This window comes from Scyliorhinus torazame, chromosome 5, assembly GCF_047496885.1.
Source record: "Scyliorhinus torazame isolate Kashiwa2021f chromosome 5, sScyTor2.1, whole genome shotgun sequence".
Lineage (NCBI taxonomy): Eukaryota > Metazoa > Chordata > Chondrichthyes > Carcharhiniformes > Scyliorhinidae > Scyliorhinus > Scyliorhinus torazame.
In genome coordinates, this window is record NC_092711.1 from 69,585,183 (window position 1) to 69,611,407 (window position 26,225).

Below are 26,225 nucleotides of genomic sequence, written 5' to 3' on the forward strand. Positions count from 1 at the left end.
AACCAGTAAGCTACAAGCCGTCTTGTAATGTCAGTAACTGAGTCCTTAGTGTAGAGACACATCCACTCCCAAATTCCCTGCTTGGGGAGTAGGTGGATAGTGATTTAATAGTCTCTCCCTCTCTGGCCAGCTGAACAAATTCTCTTTGGGTTCCCCCTGCTGAGGAGGTGGAGATACAGTGAGTTCACTCATCACCTTCCTCCTCTTTTGGTCGGGAAAGTGGAGGTAAAATGGGTTTATATTGCCCATCCCTCTCTGTTGGGGAAGTGGGCGGACAGTGCATTTATTTAGGCCCTCCCCCTCTCTTTGTTGGAAGCGGCTGTACAGTGAATTAACTAATGCCCCAGCTCTTTGGTGGGAAAGTGGGGGTACAGGGTTAATTAATGCTCCTCCCCCACTATTTGTTGGGGCGTGGTGATACACTGGATTAACTACTGCCCCCCATGCTTTGGTGTGGAAGTGAGGGGTATAGTGGGTTCACTAAGTCCCTTCCTCTTTGTTAGGGAGTTGGGGTGCAGGGCATTAGCTAACGTCCATTCCCCACTCTCTGTTGGAGAAGTGGGGATGCAGTGGATTAACTATAACCCCCCCCCCCCCCACCCCCGTCTTTGTTTTGGGAAGTGTGGTTGCAGTGGATTAATTTATGCCCCTTCCTCTCTCTTTTGAGGAAGTGGCAGTAGAGTGCATTAACTAATGCCCCTCCTCCTGTCTCTGTGGGGGAGGTGGGGGGACAGTGGATTACCTAGGGGCTCCTACTGATTTTGTAGGAGAGGTGGAGATATAATGGATTAAACATTTCCCTTTCCCCTCTCCTTGATGGGTGATTGTTGGTCCTTGTTTCTGTTTGATTCTCAATTTAGTTCCCAGTGGGTGTGATGCAGCTATTTTAAGCTGACATCACTTTTAAAGGGATGGGCAATGGGAGAAGCAGGAACACCGAGATCTAAATGTGATGTGTTTGTCTGTGTGAAATGGGAAAGTGTCCGATTTCTCCTCAGCGAGAAGAAAGTCAATGAATATATTTTGTGAATCCTGCAATGAATGAATTTTACTCTGTCTCCAACCCAGGGTGTATCTGAGCTGGGAGCTCTGGTTGTATGAGACCTGGGGCTGAGACCTGTAGAAATCCGGGTCTCATTGAACAGATCTAATATCAGCAAAGTGGAAGCTCCATTAATTAAGCGGCTGTACATTTAAATCACAATTGGAGGAAAAAAACCTTTTAAATTTTTTTATTTAGTTCGAAATGCAATTGATAGATTCTCATTGACATGAATTAACGGTGTCCATCAGAGCGAGGGAAATGTTCACAAAACTGGGTTTACCGCTGGATTTATCAACCGTTCTGTTGATGATCTTCAAGGGGATGGCTTCATGTCCCACCACACAGGAGTAAGAAGCACCGCTGGCCCACTCCTCCGCTGCAATGGATAACAGGCTGTACATGAAGAAGGAGCTATTGCCGTTCTCCGCCATCACCTCGGTGTTCTTGTAGTTCCCGGCATTCACCGGCTTGTCATTGACGGTCCACTTGACGAAGATCTCTCGGGGGGAGAAACCTCTCACTAAGCAGCTGAGGGAGACGAATCTCTGAGCGGAGACGTCTTCAGCCGAGGGCAGGAGGACAGAGACGGACGGTTCCCGCGGGTTGGGATCTGCAGAAAATGTACAATAAATGTAAATAAAATGGGGAATTCTGGAGACAATGGAACCGCGGGTTAGATGTGAGAGAAATGTGTTTTGTGTTGGATTTTAAAGGTTTCCATTTTCCACTTTGGGATCTGTCCGGTTTCCGAGCTCGGAGCAGAGGTGGACACAAACCTTTTTTTTCCCTGAGAATTTACATATTGGATTCGAAAGTTTCAGAATGTGGATAGCAGGGGAACGGACCATTCGGCCCAGCTGTTCTGTGCTGGTGTATAAACTCCACACCAGGCTCCTCCCACCTTACCCCAAGAGGATTGGGAAACTGCCAATGTAACACCCTTATTCAAAAGGGGAGGGAGACAAAAACAGGTAACGATAGGCCAGTGACCTTAACATCTGTCAGTGGGAAACGGTTCGAGTCCAATATAACGGATCCAATCGCTGAGCATTTAGAAATACTCAATAGAATCAAACAGAGTCAGCGCGGCCTCGTGAAGGGTAAATCATGCCTGACAAATTTATTGCCCTTATTTGAGGTGATAACGAGAAGGCGAGAGAGAGGGGGGCCAGTAGATGTAATATACATGAATTTCAAAACTGTGTTTAATAAATGAATGTTCTATTCCCACGTTTGCAGATGACAAAAAATAGGTAGAAAGGCAAGTGGTGAGGATCACAGAAAATACACAGAGGGACCGAGAATGTGAGTTTAGACACTTTGGTAGGAGGAAGTACATAACTGAATATTATTTAGATGGAGAAAAACTGGAGAAAGCTGAAGTAACGGGGGAATTGGGGGTCCTCGTGCAAAAATCACACAAAGCAAGTTCTGCCGGTAATACGGAGACAAATTGAATGTTGACATTCATTTCAAAGGGAATATTATATAAACATGGGAAAGTCTGGCTAAAACTATACAAGGCATTGGTTAGACTGCACCTGGTATACTTTGAACAGTCTCGGCGCCCTTATCTAAGGAAGACAGATTGGTTTTGAAGGCAGTCCAGAGAAGGTTCACGAGGTTGATCCCGAGTATGGAGGGATTTTCTTATGAGCTGAGGTTAAGTAGGCTGGGCTGTACTTATTGGAGTTTAGAGGAATGAAGGCCACCTAATTGAGACATGAAAGATTCTCAGGGAGCTCCTTAGGATAGATGCTGAGGGGTTGTTTTCCCGTGTGGGAGCGTCTAGGACCAGCGTGCATGATCACAAAGTGAGGGTTCGCCCATTTCAGACAGAGATGAGGTGGAATTTCCTCTCTCAGAGAGTAGGGAAGCTGTGGAATTATTTCACCCGGGGGGCTGTAGATTCTGGGTTGTTCAGTATGTTCAAGGTTGAGGGAGACATACTTTAAATCTGTGAATGCGTCAAGAGATATGGGGATAAGTCGGGAAAGACGAGTTTAAGATTATCACATCAGATCAGTCATGACCTCACTGCAGGCTGGACCGGTGTTGATGGGCCCAATGGCCAACGTCTGTTCCTCAGTCTTGTGGTCTATGGTCTCGCTCCATCTAAACCCAATATCACTGTTGGGTTTCATTGTTCATTCATCTGCATATCAATTTCCCCCTTAAACTCTAAACGCCCAGAGTATTTAGTTAGTGGAATTACCAATCAGAATGGGCCATAAATACACTGAATGCTAAACACTGACCGCTGCACTGACACTAGAAATAGACACAATGACTCACTTATTGCTTCAGTCTCACCGCTCACCTATTTTTTTGTGGATTGAAATTCTTAAAGGAGTCGGCAGGTCCTGGTGGCTCGCCACACAGTCAAACACAGCCCCACTCAGCCAGGCTTGTGTCGAGATGTTTAATTTGCTGACCACGCTCTCAGTATCTGCCCCAGGCTGCTCGGCAATCTCTGATTTCAGCGGCTTCTTCGCTTCACTCCAGGACACGTTGACTCCATAAGGAGCATTCGAAATGACGCAGGTTAAGGTTACAGTCGCCTCCAATAAGACCTGTTCTATTGGTGGTGGCAGTATTGTTACTGAGGCATCAGTGCAAAGGGAAGGATCTGCGAATGAAAAAAGTGGAAATCAACCCAAGTTTGATCTTCAGAATCAGGACAACAGGATTCAGCCTGAACTCTACATGGGACTAAATCAACTTCGAAACATCAACCTCTAAAGACCGCCTTTAATCTTCTATACGCAATGGAAAATCAGTTTGGTTTGTGAAAACTATTCTCATTGTGAAATACAGTCAGCCCCGATATCGTTCGAACGAATCAGCATTTCAGCATTCCCAATACAAATATTCCATTCCTGATCTCAGGAACGAAGTACTGGAGGCTGATCCATAAATAGGTTGGATGAACTTTCCAACGCTTTCCCCCGGAGCTGTTATCAGTTAAGTGTTTGAGACACCCACTGACTCCCAAATATAATCAGCCGTCTCAGGATAAAGCTGGTATCAAGTCCACCAGGGGCTGGTTTAGCACGGGGCTAAATCGCTGGCTTTTAAAGCAGACCAAGGCAGGCCACCAGCGCGGGTCCAATTCCCGTACCAGCCTCCCCGAACAGGCGCCGGAATGTGGCGACAAAGGGCTTTTCACAGTAACTTCATTTGAAGCCTACTTGTGACAATAAGCGATTTTCAATTCATTCATCCACCTCACTCACTAAATTACTTCAAATTATAGGGATAAATTTATTTCTATATTCATAAAATCGTGAATGATAAGCAACCCTCATGCAGCTCTTACATCAGAATGAAACACAAACTACATGGCAGTAAATTAGAAGTTGTTCTGTGCTTTACACTAACTTCAGTAAATTCCTGATTTGGATTAACATCAGAGTGCAGGATGATTTATTGTTTTCTCTGTTTGTGTCTCTTACCAGACGCAGTGATATTTTGACTTTGTGTGACCTCTTGATGAGTGACCTGGCAGGTATAGACCGCTTTGCTGAACCATTCCCCAGCGGAGACTGTCAGCCGACTGCTCGCCGAGAAGTTCCCGTTCACTTCACAGGGGGGCGAGGTGACAAATCCTGAACCCATGGGTTGTCCATTCTTCAGCCACTTCACCGTCATTGACTTTGGATGGAAATCGTTGATTGAACAGATCATGGTTGCAAATTTCTGTCTTGAGATTTCTTCATTGGAACTCACGGTGAGGAGAACATTTGGAGTGTTGACTCCACCTTCAAGAAACACAAGTTAGACATTTCTTGAAGAAGATGTAATCAATAAAATTACTAATTGTATTTTAACAGTTTCTCTGTGGTCACTATTTCTCGCAGGAATCAGAACTATGCAGAGAACCATACATGTGTTATGACCAAAGATGTAAATAAAGTAATCAAAGCGTCTGTTTCTCACAGATTCCACAACACTTACATTCCATTCCAATGCTCTTGTCTGAGCCGCTGTGTCGAACCTCACAGCTGATTTCGCTGCATCCCCCCTCTGACTCGGTGATGGTTAACTGACTGCTCAGGGTGTAGGTTCCCTTCTTGTTTCTCACTGACGGGTATTTCTTAACTCCAGTGGTGATCAGCTGCCCATCTTTCTTCCAGGTAAGGCTGGTGATTTCTGGGGAGTAGTCCATCGCCAAACAGCCGAAGGTCACGGAGCCGTCGCTGTTGTGTTGCTGACAGGAGACCAGGCTGTAGAGAGTGGGCGGAGACGGTGTCGCTGGGGGAGAATGGTCCATTCAACAAGTTAGACTCTGTTATTTGTGATTTATAAGTTAACAAGCACTTCAAAATGTGACCATGCGTTTATCCGAATATTTTCTCATTAAACGTTACATCCACATTTCAGCGTCTATCATTTGGGGATCACCATCTCTATGGCCCCTCAATAGAAACTCACATCTCTCTCTCCATCTCTATCACATGACAAAAAATAGCATTTTGATGCCACCTGAATGATGTAACTTTCATTGAATTGAATGAGAGGAGCAGAGGGTTTTCCCCATTATTTCAGCCATCATGTAAAATAAAATGTAAAAGGCGCCATAATCACAGAGACTGCTCTCCTTTTCAGAGCTGACTTGTGGTGATTTGACCTGAGGGTCAGCACATCTCAGATGAGGGGCAAGTTTGAGAATGGTGGTCTTCATGAGAACCTCAGCCGATACAGCAATTGAACTCGCGCTGTTGGGGTCGCTTTCCATCACGAACCAGCCGCCCAGCTTACTGAGCTGTGTCCGTCACAATCCAGCTAACTGAGCTGAGTACGTCACAATCCAGCTCACTGAGCTGTGTACGTCACAATCCAGCTCACTGAGCTGTGTACGTCACAATTCAGCTAACTGAGCTGTGTACGTCACAATCCAGCTAACTGAGCTGTGTACGTCACAATTCAGCAAACTGAGCTGTGTACGTCACAATCCAGCTAACTGAGCTGTGTACGTCACAATTCAGCTAACTGAGCTGTGCACCTCACAATGCAGCTAACTGAGCTGTGTACGTCACAATCCAGCTAACTGAGCTGTGCACCTCACAATCCAGCTAACTGAGCTGTGTACTTCACAATCCAGCTCACTGAGTTGCGTACGTCACAATCCAGCTAACTGAGCTGTGTACGTCACAATCCAGCTCACTGAGCTGTGTACGTCACAATCCAGCTAACTGAGCTGTGTACGTCACAATCCAGCTCACTGAGCTGTGTACGTCACAATCCAGCTAACTGAGCTGTGTACGTCACAATCCAGCTCACTGAGCTGTGTACGTCACAATCCAGCTAGCTGAGCTGTGTACATCACAATCCAGCTCACTGAGCTGTGTACGTCACAATCCAGCTAACTGAGCTGTGTACGTCACAATCCAGCTCACTGAGCTGTGTACGTCACAATCCAGCTAACTGAGCTGTGTACGTCACAATCCAGCTCACTGAGCTGTGTACGTCACAATCCAGCTAACTGAGCTGTGTACATCACAATCCAGCTAACTGAGCTGTGTACGTCACAATCCAGCTAACTGAGCTGTGTCCGTCACAATCCAGCTCACTGAGCTGTGTACCTCACAATTCAGCGAACTGAGCTGTGTACGTCACAATCCAGCTAACTGAGCTGTGTACGTCACAATCCAGCTAACTGAGCTGTGTACGTCACAATCCAGCTAACTGAGCTGTGTACGTCACAATCCAGCGAACTGAGCTGTGTGCGTCACAATCCAGCTAACTGAGCTGTGTACGTCACAATCCAGCTAACTGAGCTGTGTACGTCACAATCCAGCTAACTGAGCTGTGTACATCACAATCCAGCGAACTGAGCTGTGTACGTCACAATCCAGCTAACTGAGCTGTGTACGTCACAATCCAGCTAACTGAGCTGTGTACGTCACAATCCAGCTAACTGAGCTGTGTACGTCACAATCCAGCTAACTGAGCTGTGTACGTCACAATCCAGCTAACTGAGCTGTGTACATCACAATCCAGCTATCTGAGCTGGGTACGCCACAGTCCAGCTAACTGAGCTGTGTACGTCACAATCCAGCTAACTGAGCTGTGTACCTCACAATCCAGCTAACTGAGCTGTGTACGTCACAATCCAGCTCACTGAGCTGTGTACCTCACAATCCAGCTAACTGAGCTGTGTACGTCACAATCCAGCTAACTGAGCTGTGTACGTCACAATCCAGCTAACTGAGCTGTGTACGTCACAATCCAGCTCACTGAGCTGTGTACGTCACAGTCCAGCTAACTGATCTGTGGACGTCACAGTCCAGCGAACTGAGCTGTGGACATCACAATCCAGCTAACTGATCTGTGTACGTCACAATCCAGCTAACTGAGCTGTGTACGTCACAATCCAGCTCACTGAGCTGTGGACATCACAATCCAGCTAACTGATCTGTGGACGTCACAATCCAGCGAACTGAGTTGTGGACATCACAATCCAGCGAACTGAGCTGTGTACATCACAATCCAGCTCACTGAGCTGTGTACGTCACAATCCAGCTAACTGAGCTGTGTACATCACAATCCAGCTAACTGAGCTGTGTACGTCACAATCCAGCTAACTGAGCTGTGTACGTCACATTCCAGCTAACTGAGCTGTGTACGCCACAATCCAGCTCACTGAGCTGCGTACATCACAATCCAGCTAACTGAGCTGTGTACGTCACAATCCAGCTCACTGAGCTGCGTACGTCACAATCCAGCGAACTGAGCTGTGTACGTCACAATCCAGCTAACTGAGCTGTGTACGTCACAATCCAGCTAGCTGAGCTGTGTACGTCACAATCCAGCTAACTGAGCTGTGTACGCCACAATCCAGCTAGCTGAGCTGTGTACGTCACAATCCAGCTAGCTGAGCTGTGTACGTCACTATCCAGCTAACTGAGCTGTGTACGTCACATTCCAGCTAACTGAGCTGTGTACGTCACAATCCAGCTCACTGAGCTGTGTACTTCACAATCCAGCTAACTGAGCTGTGTACATCACAATCCAGCTAACTGAGCTGTGTACGTCACAATCCAGCGAACTGAGCTGTGTACGTCACATTCCAGCTAACTGAGCTGTGTACGCCACAATCCAGCTCACTGAGCTGCGTACATCACAATCCAGCTAACTGAGCTGTGTACGTCACAATCCAGCTCACTGAGCTGCGTACGTCACAATCCAGCGAACTGAGCTGTGTACGTCACAATCCAGCTAACTGAGCTGTGTACGTCACAATCCAGCTAGCTGAGCTGTGTACGTCACAATCCAGCTAACTGAGCTGTGTACGCCACAATCCAGCTAGCTGAGCTGTGTACGTCACAATCCAGCTAGCTGAGCTGTGTACGTCACTATCCAGCTAACTGAGCTGTGTACGTCACATTCCAGCTAACTGAGCTGTGTACGTCACAATCCAGCTCACTGAGCTGTGTACGTCACAATCCAGCTCACTGAGCTGTGTACATCACAATCCAGCTAACTGAGCTGTGTACGTCACAATCCTGCTAACTGAGCTGTGTACGTCACAATCCAGCTAACTGAGCTGTGTACGTCACAATCCAGCTAACTGAGCTGTGTACGTCACACTCCAGTTAACTGAGCGGCGCACCTCACAATGCAGCTAACTGAGCTGTGTACGTCACAATCCAGCTAACTGAGCTGTGTACGTCACAATCCAGCTAACTGAGCTGTGTATGTCACAATCCAGCTAACTGAGCTGTGTACGTCACAATCCAGCTAACTGAGCTGTGTACGTCACAATCCAGCTAACTGAGCTGTGTACGTCACACTCCAGCTAACTGAGCTGTATACATCACAATCCAGCTAACTGAGCTGTGTACGTCACAATCCAGCTCACTGAGCTGTGTATGTCACAATCCAGCTCACTGAGCTGTGTACGTTACAGTCCAGTGAGGGTGTGTGAGTGAGGGTGAGTGAGTGACGGTGTGTGAGTGAGAGTGTGTGAGTGAGGGTATGTGAGTGAGGGTGTGTGAGTGAGTCTGTGTGAGTGAGTGTGTGTGAGTGAGGGTATGTGAGTGAGGGTGTGTGAGTGAGTCTGTGTGAGTGAGGGTGTGTGAGTGAGGGTGTGTGAGTGAGGGTGTGTGAGTGAGGGAGTGTGAGTGAGGGTGTGTGAGTGAGGTTGTGTGAGTGAGGGTGTGTGAGTGAGGGTGTGTGTGAGGGTGTGTGAGTGTGGGTGAGTGAGTGAGGGTGTGTGAGTGTGGGTGAGTGAGTGAGGGTGTGTGAGTGAGGGTGTGTGAGTGAGGGTGTGTGAGTGAGGGTGTGTGTGTGAGGGTGTGTGTGTGAGGGTGTGTGAATGAGGGTGTGTGAGTGAGGGTGTGTGAGTGAAGGTGTGTGAGTGAGGGTGTGTGTGAGTGAGTGTGTGAGTGAGTGTGTGTGTGAGGGTGTGTGAGTGAGGGTGTGTGAGTGAGCTGTGTGAGTGAGGGTGTGTGAGTGAGGGTGTGTGAGTGAGTGTGTGTGTGAGGGTGTGTGAGTGAGGGTGTGTGAGGGAGGGTGTGTGAGTGAGGGTGTGTGAGTGAGGGTGTGTGAGTGAGGGTGTGAGAGTGAGGGTGTGTGAGTGAGGGTGTGTGAGTGAGGGTGTGTGAGTGAGGGTGTGTGAGTGAGGGTGGGTGAGTGAGGGTGGGTGAGTGAGGGTGAGTGTGTGAGGGTGTGTGAGTGAGGGTGTGTGAGTGAGGGGGTGTGAGTGAGGGTGTGAGTGAGGGTGTGTGAGTGAGGGTGTGTGAGTGAGGGTGTGTGAGTGAGGGTGTGTGAGTGAGGGGGTGTGAGTGAGGGTGTATGAGTGAGGCTGAGTGAGTGAGGGTGCGTGAGTGAGGGTGTGTGAGTGAGGGTGTGTGAGTGAGGGTGTGTGAGTGAGTGAGGGTGTGTGAGTGAGGGTGTGTGAGTGAGGGTGTGTGAGTGAGGGTGTGTGAGTGATGGTGTGTGAGTGAGTGTGTGTGAGTGAGGGTGAGTGAGTGAGGGTGAGTGAGTGAGGGTGTGTGAGTGAGGGTGTGTCAGTGAGAGTGTGTGAGTGAGAGTGTGTGAGTGAGGGTGAGTGAGTGAGGGTGTGTGAGTGAGGGTGTGTGAGTGAGGGTGTGTGGTGAGGGTATGTGAGTGAGGGTGTGTGAGTGAGGGTGTGTGAGTGAGGGTGTGTGAGTGAGGGTGAGTGAGTGAGGGTGTGTGAGTGAGGGTGTGTGAGTGACGGTGTGTGAGTGAGGCTGTGTGAGTGAGGGTGTGTGAGTGAGGGTGAGTGAGTGAGGGTGTGTCAGTGAGAGTGTGTGAGAGAGAGTGTGTGAGTGAGGGTGAGTGAGTGAGGGTATGTGAGTGAGGGTGTGTGAGTGAGGGTGTGTGAGTGAGGGTGTGTGAGTGAGGGTGTGTGAGTGAGGGTGTGTGAGTGAGGGTGTGTGAGTGAGGGTGTGTGAGTGAGGGTGCGTGTGTGAGGGTGTGTGAGTGAGGGTGTGTGAGTGAGGGTGTGTGTGTGAGGGTGTGTGAGTGAGGGTGTGTGTGTGAGGGTGTGTGTGTGAGGGTGGATGATTGAGGGTGTGTGAGTGAGGGTGTGTGAGTGAGGTTGTGTGAGTGAGGGTGTGTGAGTGAGGATATGTGAGTGAGGGTGTGTGAGTGAGGGAGTGTGAGTGAGAGTGTGTGAGTGAGGGTGTGTGAGAGGGTGTGTGAGTGAGGGTGTGTGATTGAGGGTGTGTGAGTGAGGGTGTGTGTGTGAGGGTGTGTGTGTGAGGGTGTGTGAGTGAGGGTGTGTGTGTGAGGGTGTGTGTGTGAGGGTGGATGATTGAGGGTGTGTGAGTGAGGTTGTGTGAGTGAGGGTGTGTGAGTGAGGATATGTGAGTGAGGGTGTGTGAGTGAGGGAGTGTGAGTGAGGGTGTGTGAGTGAGTGTGTGTGTGAGGGTGTGTGAGTGAGGGTGTGTGAGGGAGGGTGTGTGAGTGAGGGTGTGTGAGTGAGGGTGTGTGAGTGAGGGTGTGAGAGTGAGGGTGTGTGAGTGAGGGTGTGTGAGTGAGGGTGTGTGAGTGAGGGTGTGTGAGTGAGGGTGGGTGAGTGAGGGTGGGTGAGTGAGGGTGAGTGTGTGAGGGTGTGTGAGTGAGGGTGTGTGAGTGAGGGGGTGTGAGTGAGGGTGTGAGTGAGGGTGTGTGAGTGAGGGTGTGTGAGTGAGGGTGTGTGAGTGAGGGTGTGTGAGTGAGGGGGTGTGAGTGAGGGTGTATGAGTGAGGCTGAGTGAGTGAGGGTGCGTGAGTGAGGGTGTGTGAGTGAGGGTGTGTGAGTGAGGGTGTGTGAGTGAGTGAGGGTGTGTGAGTGAGGGTGTGTGAGTGAGGGTGTGTGAGTGAGGGTGTGTGAGTGATGGTGTGTGAGTGAGTGTGTGTGAGTGAGGGTGAGTGAGTGAGGGTGAGTGAGTGAGGGTGTGTGAGTGAGGGTGTGTCAGTGAGAGTGTGTGAGTGAGAGTGTGTGAGTGAGGGTGAGTGAGTGAGGGTGTGTGAGTGAGGGTGTGTGAGTGAGGGTGTGTGGTGAGGGTATGTGAGTGAGGGTGTGTGAGTGAGGGTGTGTGAGTGAGGGTGTGTGAGTGAGGGTGAGTGAGTGAGGGTGTGTGAGTGAGGGTGTGTGAGTGACGGTGTGTGAGTGAGGCTGTGTGAGTGAGGGTGTGTGAGTGAGGGTGAGTGAGTGAGGGTGTGTCAGTGAGAGTGTGTGAGAGAGAGTGTGTGAGTGAGGGTGAGTGAGTGAGGGTATGTGAGTGAGGGTGTGTGAGTGAGGGTGTGTGAGTGAGGGTGTGTGAGTGAGGGTGTGTGAGTGAGGGTGTGTGAGTGAGGGTGTGTGAGTGAGGGTGTGTGAGTGAGGGTGCGTGTGTGAGGGTGTGTGAGTGAGGGTGTGTGAGTGAGGGTGTGTGTGTGAGGGTGTGTGAGTGAGGGTGTGTGTGTGAGGGTGTGTGTGTGAGGGTGGATGATTGAGGGTGTGTGAGTGAGGGTGTGTGAGTGAGGTTGTGTGAGTGAGGGTGTGTGAGTGAGGATATGTGAGTGAGGGTGTGTGAGTGAGGGAGTGTGAGTGAGAGTGTGTGAGTGAGGGTGTGTGAGAGGGTGTGTGAGTGAGGGTGTGTGATTGAGGGTGTGTGAGTGAGGGTGTGTGTGTGAGGGTGTGTGTGTGAGGGTGTGTGAGTGAGGGTGTGTGTGTGAGGGTGTGTGTGTGAGGGTGGATGATTGAGGGTGTGTGAGTGAGGTTGTGTGAGTGAGGGTGTGTGAGTGAGGATATGTGAGTGAGGGTGTGTGAGTGAGGGAGTGTGAGTGAGAGTGTGTGAGTGAGGGTGTGTGAGTGTGAGTGTGTGAGTCAGAGTGTGTGAGTGAGGGTGTGTGAGTGAGGGTGTGTGAGTGAGGGTGTGTGAGTGAGGGTGTGTGAGTGAGGGTGTGTGAGTGAGAGTGTGTGAGTGAGGGTGTGTGAGTGTGAGTGTGTGAGTGAGGGTGTGTGAGTGAGGGTGTGTGAGTGAGGGTGTGTGAGTGAGGGTGTGTGAGTGAGGGTGTGTGAGTGAGGGTGTGTGAGTGAGGGTGTGTGAGTGTGAGTGTGTGAGTGAGCGTGTGTGAGTGAGGGTGTGTGAGTGAGGGTATGTGAGTGAGCAGTGTGAGTGAGGGTGTGTGAGTGAGAGTGTGTGAGTGAGGGTGTGTGAGTGAGGGTGTGTGACTGAGAGTGTGTGAGTGAGGGTGTGTGAGTGAGGGTGTGTGAGTGAGGGTGTGTGAGTGAGGGTGTGTGAGTGAGGGTGTGTGAGTGAGGGTGTGAGAGTGAGGGTGTGTGTGTGTGAGGGTGTGTGTGTGTGAGGGTGTGTGAGTGAGGGTGTGTGTGTGAGGGTGTGTGTGTGAGGGTGTGTGTGTGAGGGTGTGTGAGTGAGGGTGTGTGAGTGAGGGTGTGTGAGTGAGGGTGTGTGAGTGAGGGTGAGTGAGTGAGGGTGTGTGAGTGAGGGTGTGTGAGTGAGGGTGTGTGAGTGAGGGTGTGTGAGTGAGGGTGTGAGAGTGAGGGTGTGTGAGTGAGGGTGTGTGAGTGAGGGTGTGTGAGTGAGGGTGTGTGAGTGAGGGTGTGTGAGTGAGGGTGTGTGAGTGAGGGTGAGTGAGTGAGGGTGAGTGAGTGAGGCTGTGTGAGTGAGGGTGTGTGTGTGAGGGTGTGTGAGTGAGGGTGTGTGAGTGAGGGTGTGTGAGTGAGGGTGTGTGAGTGAGGGTGTATGAGTGAGGGTGTGTGAGTGAGGGTGTGTGAATGAGGGTGAGTGAGTGAGGCTGTGTGAGTGAGGCTGTGTGAGTGAGGGTGTGTGTGTGAGGGTGTGTGTGTGAGGGTGTGTGAGTGAGGGTGTGTGAGTGCGGGTGTGTGAGTGAGGGTGTGTGAGTGAGTGTGTGTGAGTGAGGGTGTGTGAGTGAGGGTGTGTGTGTCAGGGTGTGTGAGGGTGTGTGAGTGAGGGTGTGTGATGAGGGGGTGTGAGTGAGGGTGAGTGAGTGAGGCTGTGTGAGTGAGGCTGTGTGAGTGAGGGTGTGTGTGTGAGGGTGTGTGTGTGAGGGTGTGTGAGTGAGGGTGTGTGAGTGCGGGTGTGTGAGTGAGGGTGTGTGAGTGAGGGTGTGTGAGTGAGGGTGTGTGAGTGAGGGTGTGTGAGTGAGGGTGTGTGAGTCAGGGTGTGTGAGGGTGTGTGAGTGAGGGTGTGTGAGTGAGGGTGTGTGAGTGAGGGTGTGTGAGGGAGGGTGTGTGAGTGAGGGTGTGTGAGTGAGGGTGTGTGAGTGAGGGTGTGTGAGTGAGGGTGTGTGAGTGAGGGTGTGTGAGTGAGGGTGTGTGAGTGAGGGTGTGTGAGTGAGGGTGTGAGAGTGAGGGTGTGTGAGTGAGGGTGTGTGAGTGAGGGTGTGTGAGTGAGGGTGTGTGAGTGAGGGTGTGTGAGTGAGGGTGAGTGAGTGAGGCTGTGTGAGTGAGGGTGTGTGTGTGAGGGTGTGTGAGTGAGGGTGTGTGAGTGAGGGTGTGTGAGTGAGGGTGTGTGAGTGAGGGTGTATGAGTGAGGGTGTGTGAGTGAGGGTGTGTGAATGAGGGTGAGTGAGTGAGGCTGTGTGAGTGAGGCTGTGTGAGTGAGGGTGTGTGTGTGAGAGTGTGTGTGTGAGGGTGTGTGAGTGAGGGTGTGTGAGTGCGGGTGTGTGAGTGAGGGTGTGTGAGTGAGGGTGTGTGAGTGAGGGTGTGTGAGTGAGGGTGTGTGTGTCAGGGTGTGTGAGGGTGTGTGAGTGAGGGTGTGTGATGAGGGGGTGTGAGTGAGGGTGAGTGAGTGAGGCTGTGTGAGTGAGGCTGTGTGAGTGAGGGTGTGTGTGTGAGGGTGTGTGTGTGAGGGTGTGTGAGTGAGGGTGTGTGAGTGCGGGTGTGTGAGTGAGGGTGTGTGAGTGAGGGTGTGTGAGTGAGGGTGTGTGAGTGAGGGTGTGTGAGTGAGGGTGTGTGAGTCAGGGTGTGTGAAGGTGTGTGAGTGAGGGTGTGTGAGTGAGGGTGTGTGAGTGAGGGTGTGTGAGGGAGGGTGTGTGAGTGAGGGTGTGTGAGTGAGGGTGTGTGAGTGAGGGTGTGTGAGTGAGGGTGTGTGAGTGAGGGTGTGTGAGTCAGGGTGTGTGAGTCAGGGTGTGTGAGGGTGTGTGAGTGAGGGTGTGTGTTTGAGGGGGTGTGAGTGAGGGTGGGTGAGTGAGGGTATGTGAGTGAGGGTGTGTGAATAAGGTTGTGTGTGAGTGAGGGCGTGTGAGTGAGGGTGTGTGAGTGAGGGTGTGTGAATGAGGGTGTGTGTGTGAGGGTGTGTGAGTGAGGTTGTGTGAGTGAGGGTGAGTGAGTGAAGGTGTGTGAGTGAGGGTGTGAGAGTGAGGGTGTGTGAGTGAGGGTGTGTAAATGAGGGTGTGTGTGTGAGGGTGTGTGAGTGAGGTTGTGTGAGTGAGGGTGAGTGAGTGAAGGTGCGTGAGTGAGGGTGTGTGAGTGAGGGTGTATGAGTGAGGGCGAATGAATGTGGGTGAGTGAGTGAGGGCGAATGAATGTGGGTGCGTGAGTGAGAGCTGTGAGTGTGTGTGTGTGAGAGGGTGTGTGAGTGAGGGTGTGTGAGTGAGGGTGTGTGAGTGAGGGTGTGTGAGTGAGTTTGTGTGTGTGAGTTTAGGTGTGTGAGTGAGGGTGTGTGAGTGAGGGTGTGTGAGTGAGGGTGTGTGAGTGAGGGTGTGTGAGTGAGTTTGTGTGTGTGAGTTTGTGTGTGTGAGTGAGGGTGTGTGAGTGAGGGTGTGTGAGTGAGGGCGTGTGTGTGTGAGGGTATGTGTGTGAGTCAGGTTGTGTGAGTGAGGTTGTGTGAGTGAGGGTGTGTGAGTGAGGGTGTGTGAGTGAGGGTGTGTGAGTGAGTGTGTGTGAATGAGGGTGTGTGTGTGAGGGTGTGTGAGGGTTTGTGAGTGAGGGTGTGTGAGTGAGGGTATGTGAGTGAGGGTGTGTGAGTGAGGGTGTGTGAGTGAGGGTGTGTGAGTGAGGGTGTGTGAGTGAGGGTGTGTGAGTGAGGGTGTGTGAATGAGGGTGTGTGAATGAGGGTGTGTGAGTGAGGGTGTGTGAGTGAGGGTGTGTGTGCGAGGGTGTGTGAGTGAGGGTGTGTGAGTGAGGGTGTGTGAGTGAGGGTGTGTGAGTGAGGGTGTGTGAGAGTGAGGTTGTGTGAGAGGGTGTGTGAGTGTAGTGTGAGACGGTGTGTGTGTGAATGTGTGTGTGAGAGGGTGGGTTAGTGAGGGTGTATGAGGGTGTGTGACTGAGGGTGTGTGTGACTGAGGGTGTATGAGTGAGGGTGTGTGAGTGAGGGTGTGTGAGTGAGGGTGTGTGAGTGAGGGTGTGTGATTGAGGGTGTGTGTGTGAGGGTGTGTGAGTGAGGGTGTGAGAGTGAGGGTGTGTGAGTGAGGGTGTGTGAGTGAGGGCGTGTGAGTGAGGGCGTGTGAGTGAGGGCGTGTGAGTGAGGGCATGTGAGTGAGGGCGTGTGAGTGAGGGCGTGTGAGTGAGGGTGTATGAGGGTGTGTGTGAGAGGGTGTATGAGTGAGGGTGTGAGTGAGGGCGTGTGAGAGAGGTTGTGTGAGTCTGTGTGTGAGAGCGTGTGTGAGAGGGTGTGTGCGTGAGGTTGTGTGAGAGGGTATGTGAGCGAGGGTGTGTGAGTGGGGGAGTGAGACGGTGTGTGTGAATGTGTGTGTGAAAGTGCGGGTTAGTGAGGGTGTATGAGGACGTGTGTGACTGCAGGTGTATGAGTGAGGGTGTGTGTGAGTGTGTGTGTTTGAGTGTGTGTGTGTGAGGGTGTGTGTGTGAGGGTGTGTGAATGAGGGTGTGTGAGTGAGGGTGTGTGAGTGAGGGTGTGTGTGTGAGGGTGTGTGAGTGAGGGTGTGTTAGTGACGGTGTGTGAATGAGGGTGTATGAGTGAGGATGTGTGAGTGAGGGTGTGTGAGTGAGGGTGTGTGTGTGAGGGTGTGTGAGTGAGGGTGTATGATTGAGGGTGTGTGAGTGAGGGTGTGTGTGTGAGGGTGTGTGAGTCAGGTTGTGTGAGTGAGGGTGTGTGAGTGACGGTGTGGGAGTGAGGGTGTGTGATTGAGAGTGTGTGAGTGAGGGTGTGAGTGAGGGTGTGTTTGTGAGGGTGGGTGAGTGTGTGTGAGTGAGGGTTTGAGTGAGGGTGTATATGTAAGGGTGTGTGAGTGAGGGCGTGTGAGTGATGGTGTGTGAATGAGGGTGTAAGTGAGGGCGTGTGAGTGAGGTTGTGTGAGTGAGTGTATGAGAGTGATGGTGTGTGAGTGACTGTGTGTGTGAGAGGGTGTGTGAGTGAGGGTTTGTGAGTGAGGGTGTGTGAGTGAGACTTTGAGTGAGGGTGAATGAATGTGGGTGGTTGAGTGAGTGAGATCTATGAGAGTGTGTGTGTGAGGGTGTGTGAGTGAGGGTGTGAGTGGGGGTGTGTGAGTGAGGGTATGAGAGTGAGGGTGTGTGAGTGACGGTGTGTGTGAGAGGGTGTGTGAGTGAGGGTGTGTGAGTGAGGGTGTGTGAGTGAGTGTATGTCAGTGTGGGTGTATGAGGGTGTGTGAGTGAGGGTGTGTGTGTGATGCTGTGTGAGTGAATGTGTGTGAATGAGGGTGTGTGAATGAGGGTGTGTGAGTGAGGTTGTGTGAGTGAGGGTGTGTGAGTGAGGGCGTGTGTTTGAGGGCGTGTGTTTGAGGGTGTGTGAGTGAGGGTGGGTGAGTGAGGGTATGTGAGTGAGGGTGTGTGAATGAGGTTGTGTGTGAGTGAGGGTGTGTGAATGAGGGTGTGTGTGTGAGGGTTTGTGAGTGAGGTTGTTTGAGTGAGGGTGTGTGAGTGAAGGTGTGTGAGTGAAGGTGTGTGAGTGAGGGTGTGTGCGCGAGGGTGTGTGAGTGAGGGCGTGTGAATGAGGGTGTAAGTTTGGCGTGTGAGTGAGGATGAGAGAGTGAGGGTTGTGTGAGTGAGGTTATGAGAGTGACGGTGTGTGAGTGACGGTGTGTGTGAGAGGGTGTGTGAGTGAGTGTGTGTGAGTGAGGGTGTGTGAGTGAGGGTGTGTGAGTGAGGGTATGTGAGTGTGGGTGTATGAGGGTGTGTGAGTGAGGGTGTGTGAGTGAGGGTGTATGAGTGAGGGCGAATGAATGTGGGTGGGTGAGTGAGGGTGTGTGTGGGTGGGAGAGTGGGAGCTGTGAGTGTGTTTGTGTGTGAGAGGGTGTGTAAGAGGGTGTGTGAGAGGGTGTGTGAGTTTGTGTGTGTGAGAGGGTGTGTGAGTGAGGGTGTGTGAGAGGATGTGTAAGTGAGGGTGTGTGAGAGGGTGTGTGAGTGAGGGTATGAGAGTGAGGGTGTGTGAGTGACGGTGTGTGTGAGTGAGGGTGTGTGAGTGAGGCTGTGTGAGTGAGGGTGTGTGAGTGAGGGTGTGTGAGTGAGGGTGTGCGAGTGAGGGTGTGTGAGTGAGGGTATGTGAGTGAGGGTGTGTGAGTGAGGGTGTGTGAGCGAGGGTGTGTGTGTGAGGTTGTGTGAGGTTGTGTGAGGGTGTGTGTGTGAGTGAGGTTGTGTGAGTGAGGTTGTGTGAGTGAGGTTGTGTGAGTGAGGGTGTGTGAGTGAGGGTGTGTGAGTGAGGGCGTGTGAATGAGGGTGTAAGTGAGGGCGTGCGAGTGAGGTTGTGTGAGTCTGTGTGTGAGAGGGTGTGTGAGTGAGGTTGTGTGAGAGGGTGTGTGAGTGAGGGTATGAGACGGTGTGTGTGTGAATGTGTGTGTGAGAGGGTGGGTTAGTGAGGGTGTATGAGGGTGTGTGTGACTGCGGGTGTATGAGTGAGGGTGTGTGAGTGAGGGTGTGTGAGTGAGGGTGTGTGAGTGAGGGTGTGTGAGAGTGAGGGTATGAGAGTGAGTGACGGTGTGTGTGAGAGAGGGTGTGTGAGAGGGTGTGCGAGTGAGTGTGTGTGAATGAGGATGTGTGAATGAGGGTGTGTGAGTGAGGGTGTGTGAGTGAGGGTGTGTGAGTGAGGGTGTGTGAGTGAGGGTGTGTGTGTGTGAGGGTGTGTGTGTGAGGGTGTATGATTGAGCGTGTGTGAGTGAGGGTGTGTGAGGGTGTGTGAGTGAGGTTGTGTGAGTGAGGGTGTGTGAGTGTGAGTGTGTGAGTGAGGGTGTGTGAGTGAGGGTGTGTGAGTGAGGGTGTGTGAGTGAGGGTGTGAGTGAGGGTTTGTTTGTGAGGGTGTGTGAGTTAGGGTGTGTGAATGAGGGTGTGTGAGTGAGGGTGTGTGAGTGAGGGTGTGTGAATGAGGGTGTGTGAGTGAGTGTGAGTGAGTGAGGGTGTGTGAGTGAGGGTGTGTGAGTGAGGGTGTGTGAGTGAGGGTGTGTGAGTGAGGGTGTGTGAGTGAGGGTGTGTGAGTGAGGGTGTGTGTGTGAGGGTGTGTGAGTGAGGGTGTGTGAGTGAGGGTGTGTGAGTGAGTGTGTGTGAGTGAGGGTGTGTGAATGAGGGTGTGTGAGTGAGGGTGTGTGCGTGAGGGTGTGTGAGTGGGGGTGTGTGAATGAGGGTGTGTGTGTGAAAGGGTGAGTGAGCGTGTGTGAGTGAGGGTTGATGTGTTAGAGTGGGTGAATGCACTTTGCTAAAAGAGGATGAGTGAGTGAGGATGTGTGATTTAGGGTTGATGAGTTAGAGTGGGTGAGTGAGGGTGTGTGAGTGAGGGTGTGTGAGTGAGGGTGTGTGAGTGAGGGTGTGTGAGTGAGGGTGTGTGAGTGAGGGTGTGTGAGTGAGGGTGTGAGTGAGGGTTTGTTTGTGAGGGTGTGTGAGTGAGGGTGTGTGAGTGAGGGTGTATATGCAAGGGTGTGAGAGTGAGGGCGTGTGAGTGAGGGTGTGAGTGAGGGCGTGTGAGTGAGGTTGTGTGTGAGAGGGTGTGTGTGTGAGGGTGTGAGTGAGTGAGGGTGTGTGAGTGAGGGTGTGTGAGTGAGGGTGTGTGAATGAGGGTGTGTGTGTGAAAGGGTGAGTGAGCGTGTGTGAGTGAGGGTTGATGTGTTAGAGTGGGCGAATGCACTTTGCTAAAAGAGGATGAGTGAGTGGGGATGTGTGATTGAGGGTTGATGAGTTAGAGTGGGTGAGTGCGTGGTGCTGAAAATAGTTGAGTGAGAAAACAATTTAGAACTGGGACAATGAACATTCCTGCGACTTAACGGATTTTCATTTTGCAAATGGGATTTTTGTGCCCGTAAAAGTCTTGTCATATTGTGTCAGAGAGAGTGTGTTGTGTTTATTCATTCTTGTGATGTAGGCTCGGCCTGCATTTATCTTCCATCCCTCATTGACTTTGAGAAGATGCTGAGCTTCCTTCTTTAACCATTGCAGTCCATGTGGTGTTTCCCCGAGTCCGATACATGATGTTGAACCAGCGGCAGTGCAGGAACGTAGATATATTACATAGTCATGATGGTGAATGGTGAGGAGGGGACCTTCCAGTTGGTGATGTTCCCATGTGTCTATTGTCCTTGTCCAAATGGCCGCTGTCATCGGTTTGGAAAATGCTGCCTACGGAGACACGATGAGCTTCAGCAGCGGATGTTTAGATAGTAGACAGGCTTCGGGGAGTCAGGAGATGGGTTTTCACCTTTGATCTGTTCTTCTGGCCTCAAAATTTCTATGACTCGCCCAGATCACTTTCTGGTCCATGTTGATCACCAGGAGGTTGTTAGTGGTTTTCAATGATGGTAATGCCAGTCAATGTCAAGGGGCGGTGGTTAGATCTGTTCTTACTGGAGGTGGGCATTGCCTTCAATTGGGTGACTTGACTGTTACTTACCACTTGTCAGCCAGAACCGCATAGAGCCTCCATGTTGCTTTATTTACAGGTTTATTTAGTGACTGCACAGTTGCAAATTGTGCTGAGCATGATGCAATCATCTGCCATCAACCCCTGTTCAGACCTGATGATGGAAAGAAGGCCATTGATGAACAAGCTGAAGATGGTTGGACCTGGGACACTGCCCTGAAGAAGTCTCGCAGTGATGTCCTAGAACTGAGCTGATTGGCCTCCAGCAATGGAATCCATCCACCTTGGTGCTGGTTGTGACTCCAACCAGCGGAGATTCTTCCCCTGATTCCCATCCATTCATTCTTTGTTTGGGCTGCTTGAGGTCTCACGTTTCATTGCTGCCTTGATTTGGCGGCACGGCAGCACAGTGGTTAACCCTGTTGCTTCACAGCACCAGGGACCCGGGTTCGATTCCCACTTGGGTCATTGCCTGTGCGGAGTCTGCACGTTCTCCCCGGAGTCTGGGTGGGTTTTCTCCGAGTGATCCGGTTTCCTCCCACAAGTCCCGAAAATCGACCTGTTAGGTGGTTTGGATATTCCGAATTCTCCCTCTGTGTATCCGAACAGGCGCCAGAGTGTGGTGACTGGGGGCTTTTCACAGTAACTTCATTGCAGTGTTAATGTAAGCCTACTTGTGACAATAATAATGATTATTATTATTGATGTTAGTTCAGTCGCTCTCACCTGTGTATCTGAAAGTGTGTGCGTGTCTGAGTGTGTGTGTGTGTGTGTGTGTGTGAGGGAGAATTTGGGTATGTGAGAGCCCGTGACTGTGTGTATGCATGTGTCTGCATGCATGCGTGTGATTGTTTCTGCGAGAGATGGATCAAGAGAGTGGGAGAGAGAGAGTACACGTGTGAGTGTGTGTGTGCAAGAGAGTATCTGTGTGTGAGAGAATATCTGTGTGTGAGAGCGCGATTGTGTGTATTTCTGCGAGCGACAGGATATCTGTGTGTGTGAGGGAGCAAAATAGTGTGCACAGGAGAGAGACTGCATGTGCAAAATTGTGTGTGTGAGACAGCATGTGAGTGAAAGAGTGCTTTCACAAGAGAGCATGTGTGTGAGAGAGCATGTATGCACCAAAGCATGTGAGTGAGACAGCATGTATGTGAGAGCATGTGTGCGAGAGATCATGTGTGTGAGAACACACGTGCGTGAGTGTGTAACAGACCATATGTGTGAGAGAGCATGTGTGCAAGAGAGCATATGTGTGAACGAACATGTGTGTGAGAGAACGTGTGCATGAGACAGCATGTGTGCAAAAGAACATGTGTGTGAGAGAGCATGACTGTGAGACAGCATGTGTGAGAGAGCATGTGTGCGAGAAATCATGAGTACGAGAGAGACCATGAGGTGTGTCAGAGTGCGTGTGTGCAAGAGAGAATGAGAGAGAGTGTGTGGGTGTGAGCGTGTGTGTCAGAGTGTGTGTGTGTGAGAGCATGAGTGTCGAGAGTGAGTGTATGAGAGAGTGTGTCTGTGAGAGAGCAAGTGTATGAGAGAGCATGTGAGTGAGAGGGCATGTGTGTCAGGGAGCGTGTGTGCAAGAGAGCGTGAGTGTGAGAGATATGTGATTGAGAGAGTGTGTGTGAGAAAGCATGTGTGGGAGAGTACATGGGTGTGAGAGCATGTGTGCAACAGAGCAAGTGTGTGAGAAAGCATGTGTGTGAGAGAGCATGTGTGTAAACGAGCATGAGTGTGAGTGAGCAAGTGAGTGAATGTGTGAGAGAGTGTGAGTATCAGAGCGCATGTGTATGAGAGAGCATGTATGCAAGAGAGGATATATGTGTGAGAGAGCAGGAGTACAAGAGAGCATGTGTGAGCGAGAGGCTGTGTGTGTGTGAGAGAGCGTGTGTGTGAGAGCATGTGTGTGAGAGAGCATGCCTGCAAGAGACCATGCATGTCAGAGAGAGTGTATGTGTGAGAGAGTGTATGCGTGAGAGAACGGATGTGTGAGAGAGCCTGTATGTGAGAGAGCGTTTTTGTGTTGGAGAGATGTGTGTGACAGGGCATGTGTGTGAACGAGCGTGTGTGCAAGAGATAATGTGTGCGAGAGTGCATGTGTGCGAGAGTGTGTGTCTGTGAATGATTGTGTATGTGAGTGAGATTGGTAAAACGTGTAAGAGAGAGTGTGTGTGAGAGTGTGAGAGAGGGAGATTGTCTGAAAGAGAGAGAGGGATAATGTGCCTGTGTCTGTGAGAGAGCGAGTGACAGTCTGTTGGTGTGTGAGGGAGAGTTGGAGAGAGAGAAAGTTGGAGACAGAGAGTATGTAAGAGAATGAATGTGTGAGGCAATGCGTGTGTGACCGAGTATGTGTGTGAGAGAGACTGTGTGTTTTTGAAGAGCTATCGTGTATGTGAGAGTGTCTGTGAGAGAGAGTGTCTGTGTGTTTGAGGAATAGTCCGGGTTTCTGGGAGAGAGGGAGTGTGTGAGGGAGAAAGAGTGTGCGGATGAGAGTGTACCTAGTGTGTCAAATTTCACTCTGAAACACAGGGGATCGAATCATTCAAACTGCTTGATTCTAATTGATAAATGGTCAACTTACGACAAATGAAATTAATAACCACTGTGAAATTAAACTGATATAAATTTCAAACTCCCTTCGCCTTTCAGCTATTTCTCCTGTCTGAACTGGGCAGAATGTATTTTCACTGAGAATGAACACCTTAAATAGAACAGATTGAGGGGAGTTTAATGTCTGTGACAGAGATCCAGTGTTTGATAAGAAATAAACAAACCAGGAAACATTCACATTGGAAACTGATTACCTGATTTGATCCAATGTCTTAATTAAATACAATCAACAAAACAATGGAGGCGGGCCACCTCATCAACCGGAGCAAATAAATGTATTGTTTTCTAAATTATTTTCAGGGCAATTAAACATTCTCCAATAGCTTTGATATAACACACCAGTATGCTACTCAATTGTAGCGGTTAATTTATGTTGAATTAGTTAGTACTAAAGTCGCATTGCAAGTTATTGCCAATTGTCAATTAGTTGACCTGTCAGCTGATTTGTACTCATAATATAAATAATAAAACATGGTTCTCTGTAATTCAAAACCTGCTCCTGCCTGAAATTTGATAAATATTTGGATTTAATTAAATATTAAACTTCAAATTATCGGATGGAATAATTCAGACATGTGTAATATCTAGAAAATGATGGAGAAATGTTTTTGTTCAATTTACGAGTTAAGAAGAAATAAGCTTGAGGCTCAGATATAATCTATTCTTCGATTGTATAATTTGTTTTATTTCAATAATGTTATATTGTGTACAGCACAGCTCTGCGAGACAGGATGTTATTATTTTTTGCAAAGCTAATATTCTCTTTTTGTAATTAAATTAATCTCTTTGAATTTCAAGCTTTTACTTGTCAAGCTCCAGCACTGTGCAGTCTGGACATTCCTACAATTCAGATAAAATCATAAGAACAATTCCTGCACTGTCAGCGACTTCCACCTCTGAGAAAACTCTTTATGATTAGGTCAGAGACAACTACAAATGACGTTGAAGAGATAATTAATATTCTTGCTGCTGCACATAAATAATACTATAACCGGTTACATAAATTGCCAAACTGCAATATAAAACTCCTATTTAAGTAACTGCAAATGTAATCAGAGAAATAAAAATTAATTCAAATATATCTTGTGTAATTGAACAGTGCTGTAGAATCAGTATGTTATTATTAAAACAGTTTCATAAATAATCACAAAATATTCCCAGCCTACAAACTTTTCCGGTCATGCTGATGGTGTGCAAAGCACAGCAGAATTGTGGAAGGAGATTAATGATTAATGATATTAATATGGAAACATATTTGGATAATATGGTGATAATACCGCATTATAATTGTTTAAGTTATATTAATTTTACTCACGAATTTGAAAACGGTTTAATTAAATAGTTTCAGACTGCAGTAACGAATTGCGTTCTTAATGACGCCATGGTTTAGTTTAATCAGTAATCATTAGGTAAAATTTAAAAATGTCAATCAAATCTTTAATTCCTTTCTTTATTTTCGAAACCGGCCACGTTTACTCCCCACAATTGTGTTTCAAGGAGATTCAAACGAGCAAACCTTTTTACATTTAACCAGAAAACGTGTAACTGCTCAATGTCACCCAGTTTGAACAATGCAGAAACAACGTAGAAACAGAAAACCGCTTCACAAATTGCACTTATTCAAAGTCACCCAGACACACCATCTCCTCAGCAGCAAAACACCAAAACTCATCGTGAGGACTGAACCCGTTTCATTGAGAAGCAGCTCAATTCTACATTCAACAGAATCAAACGTAACATTTCAAAAACATCTGAATATCGAATCCAGCAAATCAGTTCGGCACCAAATGTATGAATTATCAAACTAAATAGAAATACAGAACAACAGTAATATCACTGTGAGCAGGTGGGGTATGTCCAAAATATTTTTGAAACTTTACCATATTTTATTCATGTTGGACCATATTTCAAACGCATTTCAACAGTTGACAGGAGAGATAAAAGCTGCATCCATCAATCCCACCAAGATGGAACATTGAAGAAAAGCCAGGCTGTGATTGCAGGAACAAATTATGTTCGGAAAGAGCATTTAAAACTGTGGCTTAGTTTAATCTGCAATCATCACTTTTAAAAAACTCTAAAATCCTGACCGTTGTCCACCCACAATCGTGTGCCAAGCAGTTTCAAACACGTGTCTTATTTTCATTCAATTACAAAACATGGAAACGCTCAATATCACCGAGTTTAAAGAGTATAGACACGCCAGAACCGTTTCACAAACTTTACTCATTCAAAATCACCCAGACACAATCTCCTCAGCAGAAAAACACCAAATCACATCACCGAGGGGCTGAAACTCGTCTCATGGAGAACCAGCTCAATTCTTCAAACACTTTCAACAGAATCAAACAGCATTTCAAGAAAATTGATATCTAGAGCCCACCAAATCCGCCTTTCAGCAAGTGAATGAACAATTAAAACAAACAGAAATATGGAAGAATATCATCAGCATTGTCAATAAGCGGGAAGTGTTCAATAAATTGACACAGATACTTCAGCATATTTTGTGAATATTGGGTAGATTTCTAACACTTGTGCAGGAGGCGGTAAAATCTGCAGCCACCAGGTGTCACCGAGATTAAACATTGCAGAAATACCAAACTGTTTAACAGGCGTTAGGTATTTAAAGTAACCCGGCCACAGTATCCTCAGCAAATAAACATCAAATCATAACAACCAGGGACTGAATCCCTCAGCAGAACCTTTTGTCAAGAGGCAGAATAATTCATTTTCCAGTAGAATCACATAAAACATGACAACAAAATCTCAATACAGAATCCAGCAAACCCGCAATTCAGTGAACGAATGCATAGTTAAAATAGAAAAATAATTAAAACATAGACTCAAGTAAAACAGTTCATAAATAATTGAATGATTCTTACCTGCAGTCACCGTCACCATGGTGCCTTGTCCCCAGTAGTCCATAGCGTCACAGCGTCACATTCCCTGGGCAGCTCCGTACAATAACCGGACCTGCACAAAATAGACAGAAATCCACCATTATTTTAAATATTCACAAACGAGAGACAAGGTAAAATCGCGGTACATTTTCATTAAACTAGAATTGTACTTGTGGAGATCGCTTGCTGTTCAGAAACGACCCTAATGTTTTATATTTCAGAGTAACACATGATCATGTTCTTGAAATCACCAACTAACGAGTGAATAATTTTCACAGATTTCCATATTAATTATTGTCATTTTGTCAGTGCTGGACATGAATAATACTTCACTGTAAATAAAGTTGGATTGTAAAAGCGAGCACTGAGCCAGCCTCAGTTAATTAGTGCTGAGGGGCTTTTTGTATTGACAGTAACTGCTGTGATCCAG

The 26,225-nt window shown here is 48.9% G+C and overlaps 1 gene segment (V, D, J or C); it reads right to left on the reverse strand.

The window, feature by feature from the left end:
* Positions 1-1,216: 1,216 nt before the first annotated feature.
* LOC140418317 (Ig heavy chain C region-like) lies at positions 1,217-25,852 on the reverse strand. The segment is given in 5 exon segments: positions 1,217-1,655; positions 3,366-3,674; positions 4,501-4,806; positions 5,003-5,299; positions 25,778-25,852. Coding segments are annotated over 5 exon segments (1,347 nt in total).
* Between the last annotated feature and the right edge of the window lie 373 nt (positions 25,853-26,225).